The 15,600-nt window shown below is 45.1% G+C and overlaps 1 protein-coding gene across 1 annotated transcript; it reads left to right on the top strand.

Annotated features, from left to right (window-relative positions):
* Positions 1 to 11,457: 11,457 nt before the first annotated feature.
* Positions 11,458 to 14,379, top strand: LOC148021129 (cysteine-rich receptor-like protein kinase 2). Its single transcript, XM_087698970.1, has 6 exons — positions 11,458 to 12,663; positions 12,783 to 12,916; positions 13,025 to 13,235; positions 13,329 to 13,563; positions 13,661 to 13,811; positions 13,932 to 14,379. The coding sequence occupies exons 1-6, from the start codon at positions 11,631 to 11,633 to the stop codon at positions 14,187 to 14,189; spliced, it is 2,022 nt and encodes a 673-aa protein (XP_087555096.1). The 5' UTR covers positions 11,458 to 11,630; the 3' UTR covers positions 14,190 to 14,379.
* The last annotated feature ends 1,221 nt before the right edge of the window (positions 14,380 to 15,600 follow it).

Below are 15,600 nucleotides of genomic sequence, written 5' to 3'. Positions count from 1 at the left end.
TTGATCATTTACCTAATACCAATCCATAATCTAATATCCAGTGTCCACGGACCACTATCTTCATTCGTAATGTTTTTAATGATAGTAAAATTAACTTTCTTCTTCACTTGCCTTTCTTGCTGCTTATAGCAAAGAATGGAGATGTTGAGGACTATGGCATTATCTGAATGCACAAATGCAATCTAAGTAGTGAGTGCTACATCAAAATTTATCTTTTAAAGGTTAGAACTTAATAGTATAATTGATGTTCTTTCTTAGAATATAATAGTATAAATGTGGTGAACTCTAATGGAAATAATTATATGATGCATTATTTGTAGATACTTTTGGATGGGATTACGGATTCAAACTCCAGAGTTTCTTATGGATTCATCATTCACCTACGCACATATATACTTATCTAATATCAGGTACAATTTTTCCTCATTCTCTTAGTATATTCTGAGAAAACTATTCTAAAGTGCTTATATGTATGATCTTAATGTAGTGTCTATTATTTCAAACTTTGATGGAAAGAATTATCTGATGCATTATCTATAGGTATATTCACATTAAAACCTAATTTGGGCATAGGGCCTTTCATAAGATAATGTTATGGTTGCCCACACCTTAGGAAAATGATACATTTCTCATTTTTCATTGTCATTTAATGGTTATAGTTGTAGCCATGTATCATAGTTCATACGTGTGTCTATGTAGAGAGACAACCTAGTATCTTAGACTTGTCATCCTTTGATTAAATTATATTTAGTGCTCAATGAGTCTCACCTAACCTCTTTCTTCCTTCATTTTCTTTATTTTCTTGATTGTTATGATGATATGGTCATGAAACCTATTGAAAGGTGCATATATATTATGATTAGCACATAATGTTTATTATTTCAAGCTTTGTACATAGTTACAAAGTTATCTTATTATATTGTATGGGATCTACTTAACATGCTTATATATATAATCAAAATGTAATATCTTTTATATGGTTTTTTAATGTAGAATTAGATAAATCAAGGATGGATGCAGTAGGATCTCAAAAGGGTTCAACAAGAAAAAGAAAGGCAGGTCCTTCTATCACATCTTTCTTTTCAAGAAGTCCAAATACTTCTGCAAGGCAGGAGGGTATGATGTTGGGAGACAATAATGACAAATCTCAAGGGGAATCTAGTGTCAATATAACTCAAGAAGGACCTAATGTGGAGAATGTAAATGTAAATGTGGAAAATAATCAGATAGAGAGCTCATCTCACGGTGATGCTTCTTCTAAAAAAGTCAAAAGAAAGTGGCGACACCAGTGGACTTTGCTTCATACATGGGCATATATATATGCAAAACCATATGTAATGAAGAAAGGGTAAAATGTCAATGGTGCGAAGATGCTGGTAAAGTAAATACTTATACTCAAGTAGGTTCTCAAAGTATCTAGTTATCTGCATTAAATGATCATTCCAAAACTTTTGACCATGTAAATGCTACACGTATTCAAAGTACAAAGACAAAAATTAGCAGTGATGGTAAAGGACCTATGGATCATGGAGTGGATACAATAGTCCATAGTGAGCAAAAGCGCATTATATCATGCATGAAGCTTGTGTGCTTTTGTGCATGTGAGGATTTACCACTAGAGAAATATCCACAGTTGTGCAAGTTGCAAAGAGAGCTTTCTACTCCAGATATGCCTGCATCAAATGAATATGGATCATATGTCAATCCGGTTTCTGGAAGAGAGATGTTATTGGCTATGAGAGACCATGTAAGAAAGCAAATGTATGCAGAAGTATGTCGAAGTCCCTTCTTTTCTATGCTCATTGATGAGAGCACTGATCGCACCTTGGAGAAACATTTGATTATTTATATTTTGTATATCAGTGATGGAGGCAAAGGGCATGCGATATGCAGTTTTATGTGGTTATTGCCAGTAGATAATGGGACAGCAGAGGCAATGTATGATGCTATCAATGCATTCTTTTTAGAAAGTGGCTTGGATATGTCTAAACTTGTTGCAATAACAATAGATGGTGCTTCATCTATGACAGGGCGTCGGAATGGAGTTGTGGCACGCTTTCAAGCATTAATTCCACGTGTTATGGGCATACAACATATTGCACATCAACAGGCATTAGCAGCAAATGATGGATTTGTTTCACATCCTCATGTGTTTAGATTTGTGGATAAAGTTGCAAACAAAGTGTATGCATGGCTAGGTAGATCAACAAATCGCCACTTGGAGCTATGGAAGATCATGCATGAGTACGATTAAACTCAGAATTTCAAAGGCAAGAGATGGATGTCACTATGATTGGTGCACTTATTGACTTGACTTTTGAAAAATTTAAAAGAAGGTACCTTATATGTGATGATGATAAGTTTGGTGTTGGGTCAAAGAATCTTACTGAATTTCTTAAGATGGCAAGCAATGGAAAGCTAGAGTATATGGATGCTAATGGCGTCCTACATGCACATGAATTGAAGTACATTCCAGTTCCCGAAGTGTCAAAAAAGAAGGAAAGGTCTAAGGCTGCAAGCGATTCAGAAAGCAAGCATGATGGGTTGAACTTGAATATATCACTTGAAAGTGATGCAAATGAAACAGGTTCTCTAGTTGAATGTATCTCTATTGCACGAGCATATGTGCAAAATATTTTGGACGCATTGACTAGTAGATTGGAGGATTTATCAATATTCAATGCATTCAAGATATTCAATCCTTCTTCATACCCTATGGATTCAATTGAGAGGGACAAAATGACTCAATTATGGTTAGAAAGACTAATCAACAAGCTCAATGTTGATAGTCAAACAGTTGACATTAGAAGGTGTATGAATGAACGAGAGGATTTTGTTGGGATGTTATATCGAGTTTCTCGAAATAGATGTATGCATGATGCTTGGGAGGTTTGCAGCACTACAAAAACTTGGTGGGATTTATATCCCGGTCTAATGCAATTATGGCAAACTAGCATGGTCATTCTAGCAACCACAGCTTCATGTGAGAGAGGATTTTCAAGGCAAAATTTGATAAAAAGTAACTCAAGGTGCAGCTTATGCCTTGACACTTTGGATGCCTTAATGTTGCTATCTATTGATGCAAGAGAGAGCTCTCAAATTGATTGGAAGGATGTTTGGGACATTTGGATGGGAACAAAGAATAGGAGAGCAATGCCACTAGAATGATTGACTAGATTCATGTGCTTGTTTCACTACAAGATATAGACCTTATAGCGACGTTTAAAGCGACGAAAATACAAACAACAAAATTTGCCCCCGTCGTCGCAAAAAGCGTCGTTATTGACGACGCCATAGAATCGTCGCTATATGCGTCGCTATATACGTCGCTATATGCGTCGCAAATGCGACGCATATAGCGACACATATAGCGACGGTTACGCAGTATTTGCGACGCTGATAGCGACGAAAATAGCGATGCGTGCAGTAAATTTGCGACGCAAATAGTGACAATAACAGAGAAAAAAAAAATTTGTGGCAGGACAGCAAGCTGCCCTGCCACATATAGCACTGTGTGCTGTATGAGAGCCATACAAAATAGTTTCTGCACTGCTGCATACAAAGCGTTTGCAAACAAAAAGAATGTATACTGAAATCATAAAACTGATAGATGAAATAAATACATGATATCGCATAAAATGCGATTGGTACAATCATAAAACAATATCACTAATACATAGAAAATGTCTATATAGATCGGGCGACTAAAAAATAAAGGTATGTGAGCTCTAAGAATCCAAGGGCGAGCTACAAATCGTCGTCCCCCGAAAGCTCTTCCCGCTGCAAAGGAGCATCAAACGGATTCTACAGAAAAAGAAACAACATATCAATCCACCATGCAATAATGCATTCAAATATCTCATGGTAACTACGGACAAGAAAGATGAGTGACTTACTGGGCCGCCGCGTCTATACAATCGGTCGATCAATGATCTGAGACCGTGCCTCTCTGCATATCGAGTCTCAAGGCCTTGTGGATCGCGATTTGTAATGGAGTGCTGCAAAGAAAACAAAATGCTAACTGTTAGAAACATGATTGTCAGTACAAAGAATATCACAAATAAGCAAAACAAAAGAGAAACTTACAAAGTCCTCCAAATATGTCCTGTGGCCGCCACTCCCAAGATGATGTACCGATCCGGCCTCGATTCATGCCCTCGCCGCCTCCCGCTGCTGACTCCAACGTCCTGGCGAATTTGTAGCCTCCTCCCTCAGTCGGCGCCAGTCGTCTGCATCTAACCACTCGGGCTTTGGAGCCCCACTCTTGATTGCCTTGCGTGCGTCGGATCGTCTATGTGACATGTATGCACGCATGCAATCCATCATCCAGCCCATAGAGAATCTATCCATTGCGGCTGGCACCGGAAACTCCTCGTACAAGGATGCTACTATGTACTCCTTGCTCCCCTCCGGTATGTTCCTCCAATGATCCAGGACGTTGTGCCGAAAAACTTGTTGGCACAACTCCCTCATGCGAGCCATCACCCTCCTCTCCTCATCATTCATGATGATGGCTCATGACCTGCCATCCACTAGGTATCCATAATCCCTAGGAGTGTGCCTTGTATGGGCCCTCTCCCATCTCCGTCCACGCTCCTGGGCATATCCAGGAGACCCCTGTACATCCGGTGTACCCTCTCCCGGAGTGCCACTCAAAGGGGTGCCACCAAAGGGGGTGCCACCAAAAGGAGTGTCACCAAAAGGCGTGACATCTGCCGACGGCTGCGCAAAAGCCGGAGTAACTGGAGTGGACGTCCCCACAGGTGTGACAAATCCTGGAGGTGACCGAGCTCCAACTGAACGACGAGACGGAGACACCGCGTCCGTGTCTCCACAGCAGCACCCCCTGATCCTCCTGCAGTCGCAGTCCCTCCCTCTGGCCCAAGTCGCGAGCGTCGAGATCGTCTGCTCGAAGCTGAAGCATCTGATCGCGCTGAAGCTGATCTAACAGAGCGCCTTGACGAAGAACGAGACAGCTCCTGATCTGCCATCTCTCTGAATCTCGCGAGCTGATCTGGAGACATACGTGCCATCATCTCCTGAAACTCCTCATCGCTCATCCCTCGACTCATCCTGAAAATGTCGATACCTGCACAGATAAAAAATAATGTTAGAATAATCAATTTAAACTATACAAAGCACATTAATATAAATCATTTTTGAAAAATCCCTCTTAAAATACATATATTATCTACCTTTATGGAAGATCTAAACAACGAATTGAGTAATACAATTCTCCAAGAATGAAGTATTCTATGGTCCCATGTTAATCTCCTGACACAACTCTGCATACACTGGAAGGTCGATAGACATGTCACCACAAAAGAACAAGTCTGCCTCGTTCTCAAAAAATTCTACGACTTCTGTATTTCCATCATTGTTAGCCGATGCGGGCTCCAAGCTTGCGGTGGCCTCCACCCCTTGTAATTTCGATCCCTCTATTTGCATATTTTCTTCATCTATGCCTGGAACATCGCTTTGATCGTATACTCTCGCACCTCGAGGAGTTGAAGGTATAACATACCACCATCGAGGTTGTCGGGGATTTGGATAGAAGATTACCTGTTCACAAACACTTACAAAGCGGCTTCAAACCATTGTAACATAAACCATGTCGTATTACAATTAGCAAGCAAATGACTAGTTGTACCTGTTCACAATGGGCCGGCAACACAAAGGTGTCGCGCAAATCCATCCATTTTTTTTTGGAATCTATTTCGAGAAATCCAGATGGACCTCGTCGAACTGTTGCGCCAGCTCCTCCAAGTACCACTTTGAACCACTGCACATCGAATATTATCATGAAGAAGCTACGGTAATCCACCGTAATAATACTTTGCAAGTTCCCAAAATACTCCATCTCATCCACAACCGTGTTCGGATCCGTTGCTCGTCGCCGGCTCTCTTGCTCAAACCTTGCCATGACACCACAGTCCATTGTGGAGCGCATTTTGTCAATACGCTCCACGCGAAAATGCCGTCCGCGCGACCACGCTGCACTATATATTTTGTACTGTACATTGAAACACTCAAATTAGATGTAGCAAGCAAATTTAGATACGACACATTCTAAACCCCTCATTACCTTTGGACTACATCCCCTCGAGAACTCCCACTCCTCCATTGAGACCTCTGTCCCTTCGCTGGATGCTGCGGTCAAGGCTCCATGCAACCATTGTGTTGACATAAACCGCGGCATCTCCTCCATGCCTTCGGGATATCGAATCGATCGGTGACGCGTACTGCGTCGGAATTCAGCTCACGCTTCCTCTCGATCTTGCCTTGCAATCTGGTACTTGGCGAGCCACGTCTCCATGGAGGCATGGTGCAACATACAAAAGCGATTCACCTTCTCTTCCATTGAGGCATCCATTCTTTTTTCTACCCCATTTCCAACCACCACATCTCCAGTCAGCCTGTCATCGTCCTTCAGCGTCCATAGCATTTCATTGTCTGGTTCCACCGTTGGTAGCCATTGTGAGATATGCACTAACGCCTCTGACACCAACCAACCTTCCGCCACGCTACCTTCCGGACGAGCTCGTTGTCGCACAAAGCCTTTCAGGGTTTTCATGAAGCGCTCCAGAAAGAACATCCATCGCGTATGGACAGGTCCAACAATCTCCACTTCATCCACAAGATGTACAAGAAGGTGAACTTGTATCGTGAGCATGCTAGTGGGCAGGTATTTCTCAAAGAGATAGACTGTCTCAACTGCTCCCCGCCTTGCGGATTCAATAGAGGACGTCTTAATCTCTTTCTGTGAGATCCATTGCACCAAAGTCGACAGCTTGTAAATGGCCCCGTGAATTTCTGGAGTTAGGCATCCCGCGATCGCGATCGGTAGAACAAACTGCCACAAATGAGAAAGCATTAAGAATAATGGTCACTTTTCAAATTTCAAAATGTCCACGCTAATTAAAATCCATTCTGTTCACAAACCTGACATATCTTATGCCAATCATGGGATTTTAGCCCAGACATTTGGTCATCTTTAGAAAATGCGGACCTGAGAGAACTCATCATACCCGTCAGAGTGTGGATAGACTTGATTACTTGCTTCACAATGCGCTCTTCTTTGGTAGACAAAACCCAGGGAGCGCGAGGAAGCTGCACTCCCCCTTCATCACTCGACTGCGGCCAAAGCGCCTCCATCTTACCTACCTCCTTTAAATCCATTCGTGACCCTATAGTGTCTCTCTTTCCTGTGATGTGGTCCCATAGCAAGCTGCCCACATTTTTGAAAATATGCATGGGATCCAACAAGTGGTTGACCTGTAAGTGGGTCCAATATGGCAACTCGTAGAAAACTGAGAACCGTCGCATTCCATTTGGATGTGATTCCGGATTTACCATTTTCAGCTCGTACCAGCTTGCAGCATTCATACGTGCTGGAGGTCGTCCAAGAAAACCTTCCCTGAGTTCATGATCCTCCGGCAAGAAAGCAGCGTGTCCTTGATATACCATCTTCTTCATGGTTCGTGACCTTCGGGAGTCTAACTGTGGCCCACACAATGGACATGAATGATAACCTGAGGTAACGAGACCTGCAAGGCGATCCACGACCTAGTGAATACTTGATTGAATGAAATAAAATATAGATATTACCGGCGAGAACAAAGGTCTGCTCACCTGAGCACTCTCCCAATCCCGAAAAGTCATGCATCGTCCACATGAGAATGGCTCGAATGTTGGCTGACCGCCGACCATCGCGCCTGCTCATATCTTGCACCGTGACCCCCTCCTCCCACAAAATCTTAAGCTCATCGACTAATGGACGAAGATACACGTCCATATTTTTTACTTTGTAGCGGCCCGGGATGAGCAAGCTAAGGATGAGATGTCCTTTCTTCGTAGAAAGCCATGGAGGAATGTTGTAGTTGACAAGCACTATAGGCCACACACTGTAAGAAGTCGAGCGCAGACCGAATGGGTTCACACCATCCATGGCGAGACCGAGCCGAAGATTCCTTGGCTCTCGCGCAAAGCCTGGGAAGGTAGAGTCAATGTGGCTCCATGCGCGCGAATCTGCTGATATTCGTTGCACTCCATCCGTGGACCTATTCTGCACATGCCACGTTGTCAAGCTTGCCATGGCAAACGTGCGAAACATGTGGTTTATGCGGGGGATGAGCGGAAAGTGTATGAGGACTTTTTGAGGGATGGTCTGCCCTTGTAAGTCATGTCGATACCTGTGAGCACCACACTTTGGACATGTCTCCATAGTCTCGTATTCATCTCGAAACAATATGCAGTCGTTGATACATGCATGGATGTTATTGTAGTCCATGCCAAGCTTCCGTAAAACATGTCGTGCATCATCACGAGACTCAGGCATGGTGTTTGCAGGTGGCAATATATGATATTTCAATAACCTGAAAAAATCATAAAACACCTTGAAAAATCCATCCATGTTTGCAATAATACTGTTTTTAAAAAAAAACCTGACATAGTCTGTGTGCAAGGTACCTGAATAACTCAGTCACACTCGTATCGCTCCAACCGTATTTTGCTTGCACACTTAAGAGTGCAAGCAATGTCTTCAACCGAGATACTCGACACCCATCATATAATGGTATGGATGCTTCCTCTCTAAGCGGGTCAGATGTCTCAACATCCATGGGAATCAATGCATCGATCATTGCCTCCATCTCAGGCTCCAAGATTGTAGGCAAGTCGGGAAGGTTGTCTGTCTCCTCTGGCATTGACGGTATAGATGGGCCTTGCGAGTGGTCGATTGGCTCCTGCAATCCATCCATCGCACGTCCACGAACTCTTCTAATTGGCCGCAAAGGGTGCACTCCCCCTTGGGTCGAGACATCACCCCCTGGATACAAAATTTGCCAACAAGACCCAATCTTATTGTGTATGGTTTTCAATTAGCTTGAGAGTACAATGCATGAAAAATGCTAACTTCAAATTACCATTTGCTGAAAATCTGCAATCGCCTGATCAATGATCTCAGATTGAAACTCGCCAAATCGTCGTACGTGTTCTATAGACAATCGGTGTTTTCGTCTAATTGCCAACTTGCATTGAGAGCAAGGACATGGGACACGCTGATTAAGATACGACTCGCGGTCTTGAACAATAGGACCTTCTTCGTTTGCCATCTTATCTACATTACAGCAAACGAGGCTTAAATGGATAGCTTTATGGAGATGTACGTTAAGTTGCAAGTTGACCATAAACCTTGCATTGTATATAGTAGTCGAGAGATTTTCCGATGTTATATCTCGGCCTTGTATCATGCTCAACGATTTGTTTGTCCCGGTAGATAATTTTTTGTTATATCTCGGCTTTGAGTATAAGTAATCCATTTTAAAATTAATGCGCGCCATCTATGAAATTTTATAACTATAGTAATAAAATTTATTTCAATCAATTCTACTCATAGTCATAAGACCTGAGAGAAATTATTCTATACTCAATTTAAGGGTTTCTTCTTCTATAACAATAATTTTGGGTTCATTTTGATGAAGTACGTGGCCGTATGCAAAGCACATTGCATACCATTATCAATACGTATATTATCTTAAATTTCCTTCCCCTCCCTCTCCCTCTCTTTCTCTCCCTCTCCCTCTCTCCCTCTCTTTCTCTCACCCTCTCCCTCTCCCTCTCGTTCTCTTTCTCTCCCTCTCTCATTTCCTCCCTCCCCCTCCCTCTTTCTCCCTCTCCCTCTCCCTCCCTCCCTCTCCCTCCCCCTCCCCCTCCCTCTTTCTCTCCCTCTCTCATTTCCTTCCCCTCCCCCTCCCCCTCCCTCTCCCTCTCCCTCTCCCTCTCCCTCTCCCTCTCTTTCTCTTTTTCTCCCTCTCCCTCTCTATCTCTCTTTCTCTCTCATTTCCTAAACAAGCAAAAAAAAAGTGATTTAAACATCCTCCAAGCAAAAGGGAGAGGGAGAGATACAATGCACTCTCCCTCTCTTTCTCTTTCTATCCCTCTCTCATTTCCTTCCCCTTCCTCTCCCTCTCACTCTCTTTCTCTCTCATTTCCTCTCCTAAACAAGTAAAAAATAAAATGATTCAAACATTAAACAAGCAAAAGGGAGAGGGAGGGAGAGAGAGAATGCACTCTCCCTCCTTCTCCCTCTCTTTCTCTTTCTCTCCCTCTCCTATTTCCTCCCCCTCCCTCTCCCTCTCCCTCTATTTCTCTTTCTCTTTCTTTCCCTCTCCCTCTTCCTCTCCCTCTCCCTCTCTTTCTCTCTTACTCTCTCGTTTCCTCTCCTAAACAAACAAAAAAGAAAGTAATTTAAACATTAAACAAGCAAAAGGGAGAGAGAGAGAGAGAATGCACTCTCTCTCTCTTTCTCTCCCTCTCCCTCTCCTTCTCTTTCATTTCCTCTCCTAAACAAACAAAAGAGAACGATTTAAACCTTCAACAAGTAAAAGAAAGAGAGAGGGAGACTCACCAATGAGATATGGCGAGCGTGGGCGGCTTCTCTTTGCAACGAGGGCTCCTCCTCTCTTTCGCGAACAATGGCGGCGGCGGTGGCGGCGGCGGCGGCAGCAAGTCTCTTCCTCCTCTTCTCTCACAAAGCCTTGGCTCTCTCCCTCGCTCTCAAAAGGCGAAGAAAAGAAAATGAAAACGGCGCTCTGGTTGCGGCCGCCCTTTTTTTCCCTGCGGCGTCGCAATTGGCGTCGCTATATGCGTACGCCGCAATTGGCGTCGCTATATGCGTCGCAAATCGCATATAGCGACGCCAATTGCGACGCCAATAGTGACGCCTATAACGACGCCCCATTAAATCTTGTTCACCTATGGATTTCATTGTAGATGGCTTCATGTTGTTCCTATGAGAATAATTGAATGGATTCATGTTATTGCTATTAGTTATGCAATGGGATTCATTTAAGCATCTCAAGCATCTAATATCCATATTGTTTTTGAAGTATTGATAGTAAGTCATATAGTTACGATGTCTAAATTGGATCGTCCATTTGATGTTATATCCTATGAGCTTTCAAAATTGTGCTTTAGTCTATCATTTGTCATTCGAAAGGCATTTTCAAAATGTGCCTGTCATAAAAAAATTTGAGAGGCCCGTCAAATTTAGGCCTTCGTGAGAAGCGTCAAGCTTTTTGTTCAAGACCTTTGGGAAAGCTTGTTGTTCGAGAGAGAGAGAGAGAGAGAGAGGTGTCTGCTCTGACAGAACGTTGTAGGGTGCCTACCGCCTACAAAGGTAAAAAGGAACGCATCAATTTGCCTCGTTCACTTTGGTGTGGCCGTGACTCAGTGTAAGTGCATACCATGCCTAGTCAAGTTATTTGCCTAGGTGTGGTGTGACTCTTAGCTTGCAGAGCTTTTAGACTGCGGAGCGTTAATACAATTCTGCTGCTACGTACACGTCCCATCGAGGTTCGACCTTGTCAAATAACTTTTTGTTTGGCCAGAAATTAAATGGGCCGTGGTCACTCCTGAGTCTGCGAAGAAAGTTGGTGCAACCCTGAAACTATCTATGATGGTCAGGACTCGCGAGTCGCGACTCGGGATTCCGGCATCCTGGCCACAGGAGTCTTTGTTGTCCAAGTCCACGAGAGTCAAACACAGCAAATGACTGAACAGCGCAAAGGAAAGAACCCCATGCCACCCATAAAAGCAAGGCGCGCTATCCTCTAGTTCTGTGATCGGCCATGGTGGGAGGGCTGCAGCATGGCTGGCCGGGATCCGTGCTCCTCCCGTTTGTTGTTGTTCTGTGCTGTTGTTCGACGCAACTCCCGCTACAAGCCCAATCGGCTATTACGGATGGGGTCTACGGGTTCTGCAACACGGCCAAATTCGGGAGCAGCAGCACGTTCGCGGTTAATTTCAACCAAGTGACGGGCGCGCTGCGGCAGGACTCGTCGACATCTCTCTATGGGAAGCAGTCAGTGACGTCCGCTTCCTCAAACTCGTCGGATGTGTATGGGATGTACCAGTGCAGAGGCGACGTCTCCCCGGCGCAGTGCCGTGACTGCGTGTCGGCGATCTTGAATTCGGCCGCCTGCGGGCGGGCCATAGGCATGCGCATCCTTCTACAGGGCTGCTACCTGCGCTACGAGAACTACAACTTCCTGGTCGACCCCGAGATCACGCTCGTGACAAATAACTGCTCCTCCACCTACAACAGGACCATCAGCAGCAGCTCCCGCTCTCCGCAGCTCTACAGCGCCAATCTGGGCGCCGCCCTCAACCTCACCGCCCGGGAGGCACCCTCCCATTCCGGGTTCTGGGCCGCCACACGTGGCAGCGGCCAGACCGCCGTCTACGCCCTCGCCCAGTGCGTGGGCTACATCTCCCCCTCCCAGTGCGGCTCCTGCCTCTCTCAGGTCTCCGGCTGCAACGACTCCCTCGGTGGCCAGGTCTACTTCGTCACCTGCTACTACCTCTTCTCCAACGCCCCCCTCCTCTTCAACGCCTCGTCGTCTACCCCTGCCGCCTCTAACGCATCCCTGTCGCCTGCGCCTTCCCCAGCTGCTAATACCCTGGCCCCGGCCTATCCTACCCCTTCTCCCCCGCCAGCAGCTTCTTTCAATCAGCCGAAGAAGAAAACGTCGTCCACGTCCGTTTCCGTCGTGGTGGGAAGCACCGTAGCGGGCGTGCTCGTCCTCGCTGCTGCTGCGGCTGCAGCTATCCTCCTTTGCAGGAAACGCCGAATCCGAAGCCAGGTCATCGTCGAAACACGAGGTAAGGCCCTGAAGCTCCTGCGGAGCTCTGTCATCTCTCCGACAACAAATTGTTATACATGTTTTCTCGTGTAAACTTGCAGTATTTCTAATGCATATTCTGTTGAGTTCTATGTGCAGACAAGTCTTCGAGCCTGCCTTACCGCTTCCAGCAGGGAGCAACAAAATTCACTTTTGATGAGCTCCGACAGGCAACAAGCGACTTCGATCCGAGGTACAAGCTAGGGGAAGGAGGATTCGGTCCTGTTTATAAGGTCTCTCTCTCTCTCTCTCTCTCTCTCTCTCTCTCTCTCTCTCTCAGAGGTGCTCTGGGTGTAGAAATTATAATAGCTCTTACCCTGTGCCGTAAATGTTTTGCCCAGGGACGCCTCGCTTCCGGCCAGGAGGTGGCCATCAAGACGCTCTCCTCCGAGAGCCGTCAGGGCGCGTCACAGTTCCTGTCTGAGGTCAACCTCATCACCACTGTCCAGCATCGGAACCTCATCCAACTGCTGGGATGCTGCGTCGAAGGCTCACAACGCCTGCTCGTCTACGAGTATCTTCCGAACTGCAGCTTAGACTTGTTCATATTCGGTAAATCCTCTCAATCCTTGTACCGCTTCAGGTCTTGGGATACATATAATTGAAAATTTTTTACATGCGGAGTAAGCACACTTGCCCATGCAGGCTCAGATCCACCACGGAGGTTAGACTGGGGAACCCGGTTCGAGATCATCGTGGGTATAGCCCGGGGCTTGTCTTATCTCCACGAAGATTCCCACATCAAGATCGTGCACAGAGACATCAAAGCCAGCAACATCCTTCTTGACAGCAATTTCAGCCCCAAAATTGCTGATTTCGGCCTGGCGAGATTCTTCTCGGACGATGTCAGTCACGTCACTACGGGGGTTGCCGGAACCCGGTAAGCAATTCGCCTCTTCCCAGCTCTTCTTGTTAATTCTACGTTTTGTTTTTCGAAGATCTAAGGCTTATGTAGCTAATGTTTCCCATTGAAAAAGGGGGTATGTGGCACCTGAGTACGCCCTTGGTGGGCAGCTCACGGAGAAGGCAGATGTTTACAGCTTCGGTGTACTCGTGCTGGAGATCGTGAGTGGTAGGAGGATCATAGACGAGTCCTTGCTGCCGAAGAAGCAGCATTTGCTCGATTGGGTAATGGGAACCTTGGTTGCTTAAACAACATAATCTAGTCGGATTTCTGTTAATCAATGGCATCGCTATGGATGTAGTCCTGAATAATAATAGTGATGATGATGATAAAATTGCTCGCAGGCATGGGCAACGTTTGAGAGGAGACAACATGGCGAGTTATTAGATCGGAAGATGGGCAAGTCCGGCATCGAGAATGCAGATCAGGTAGTTCGCGTGGTGCATGTGGCTCTTCTGTGCATACAAACTGTGCCAAACGTCCGCCCCAGCATGTCTGAGGTAGGTTCTATGTTGCTCGGCCAGTCTCAGTTGCTGGCATTGCCTTCCAAGCCAACCGTCCCTGGCTTTGAAGTCTACTCGACAACATCCAGTTCATCGTAGGTAGGAAATGATGTCTTGCAGCAATCTACAGCGCCTTAGACGGCCTATTGCCACTTTTGTATTTAACGCTTGCCCACGCCAGCCTCCAGGGGGGGCCGACCTCAATTTCAAGGAAAACATAAGCATGACGAGTGTGCGGTTATCCTCTAAAGCTGTTACATACATGTTATCAACACGTTTAACTTGCCCTAATGGCGTAACCTGAAGCACGACTTGTTGCACAATGCCACAAGCCATACAATCATTATTTCACATAGTAGTCCTTGCGTAGTGCGTGAAAAGTAGATGCCACGGAAGGACGAATTGTCAAGCAAAAGAGACAAAGCGGTATGTAATGATCAGTTCCAAACTTTAGAACCCCAACTTGACTTTGCATTAATATGGCCATAGTCCTATAAAAGCATGTGCTAAAATACAAGGTATGTGCATATGTATCTATTTACATATTTTTTTGTTTGTGGCTTCACTAATCCTTAAATCTCTAAATTGATATCAAGCTTAGTCTACCTTATTCTCATAAGTTCCTAGCTTTTAGATCGAAATGTTATCTTTCCCTTCCCTTTTAGTTCGTGTTTTTAGAGAGAGAGAGTTTGGCAAAGGAGCCTCCACGCACAATAATGGCTTCCATTGTCCCTACCCCTCCATGAGAGAGAGAGAGAGAGAGAGAGAGAGAGAGAGAGAGAGAGAGAGAGAGAGAGAGGATGCTCGATAGAAGAGCTTCTACTTGTATGAATGGCCACTAGCCCCTCCAGTTTGATGACTACTTACACACACACACACACGCACACACACACACACACACACACACACACACACACACACACACACACACACATAACTCAATGGGAGAGCTTCCACCTATATATGAATGGCCACCAACCCCTCTACTAGTTTGATGACTACCTAGACACAAAGGAAGAGAGAGAGAGAGAGAGAGAGAGAGAGACATGGCCAATGTTGCACAGACTCCACTTGTGACCCCTCTTTGTAGCCTTCTATGCCTATCGCCTCCTGTTGCTTGGGCCCTGTGTTGTGCCAACTACTTGTTGCACCCACTGCTTGCATGCTCAAATTAATGCTATGGTGCACACCTACCCACATGAATAGGGTCAAACTGTTCAGGGAGGACAAGTAGCTCGCAAAAAATACTTAACCTATGGCCATCACTTACTTGACATCTCTCTAGCCTATACCCTTGCACATTGTCATGCAACCTTGCGAATTGTTATGGTTGTGTGTGTGTGAACCTCTCACTTGTTGGTCAAGATTTAGGTTATATTGCATAGCGTACCATATTTATAGGCTCAAAATTGATGGCCATCTAAATTAGGGTTACTTTCTACACACTAGCTTAGATTTTGTGTATAAGATCTTACACTAGTGGTAGTTGCTAGACTAATGTGACTCTTAT

Source organism: Lygodium microphyllum, chromosome 18 (assembly GCF_053477565.2).
Source record: "Lygodium microphyllum isolate KBCC chromosome 18, Lygodium_microphyllum_v1.1.10, whole genome shotgun sequence".
In the NCBI taxonomy this organism is placed as follows: domain Eukaryota; kingdom Viridiplantae; phylum Streptophyta; class Polypodiopsida; order Schizaeales; family Lygodiaceae; genus Lygodium; species Lygodium microphyllum.
This window is presented reverse-complemented; position numbering and strand designations above follow the sequence as displayed.

Bases quoted from the DNA above. Each gene is read 5' to 3' on its own strand.
- LOC148021129 (XM_087698970.1), top strand. From the start codon at position 11,631: ATGGTGGGAGGGCTGCAGCATGGCTGGCCGGGATCCGTGCTCCTCCCG. The intron at 13,236-13,328 runs GTAAATCCTCTC...TTGCCCATGCAG, and splicing joins CTTAGACTTGTTCATATTCG to GCTCAGATCCACCACGGAGG. The intron at 13,812-13,931 runs GTAATGGGAACC...AATTGCTCGCAG, and splicing joins AGCAGCATTTGCTCGATTGG to GCATGGGCAACGTTTGAGAG.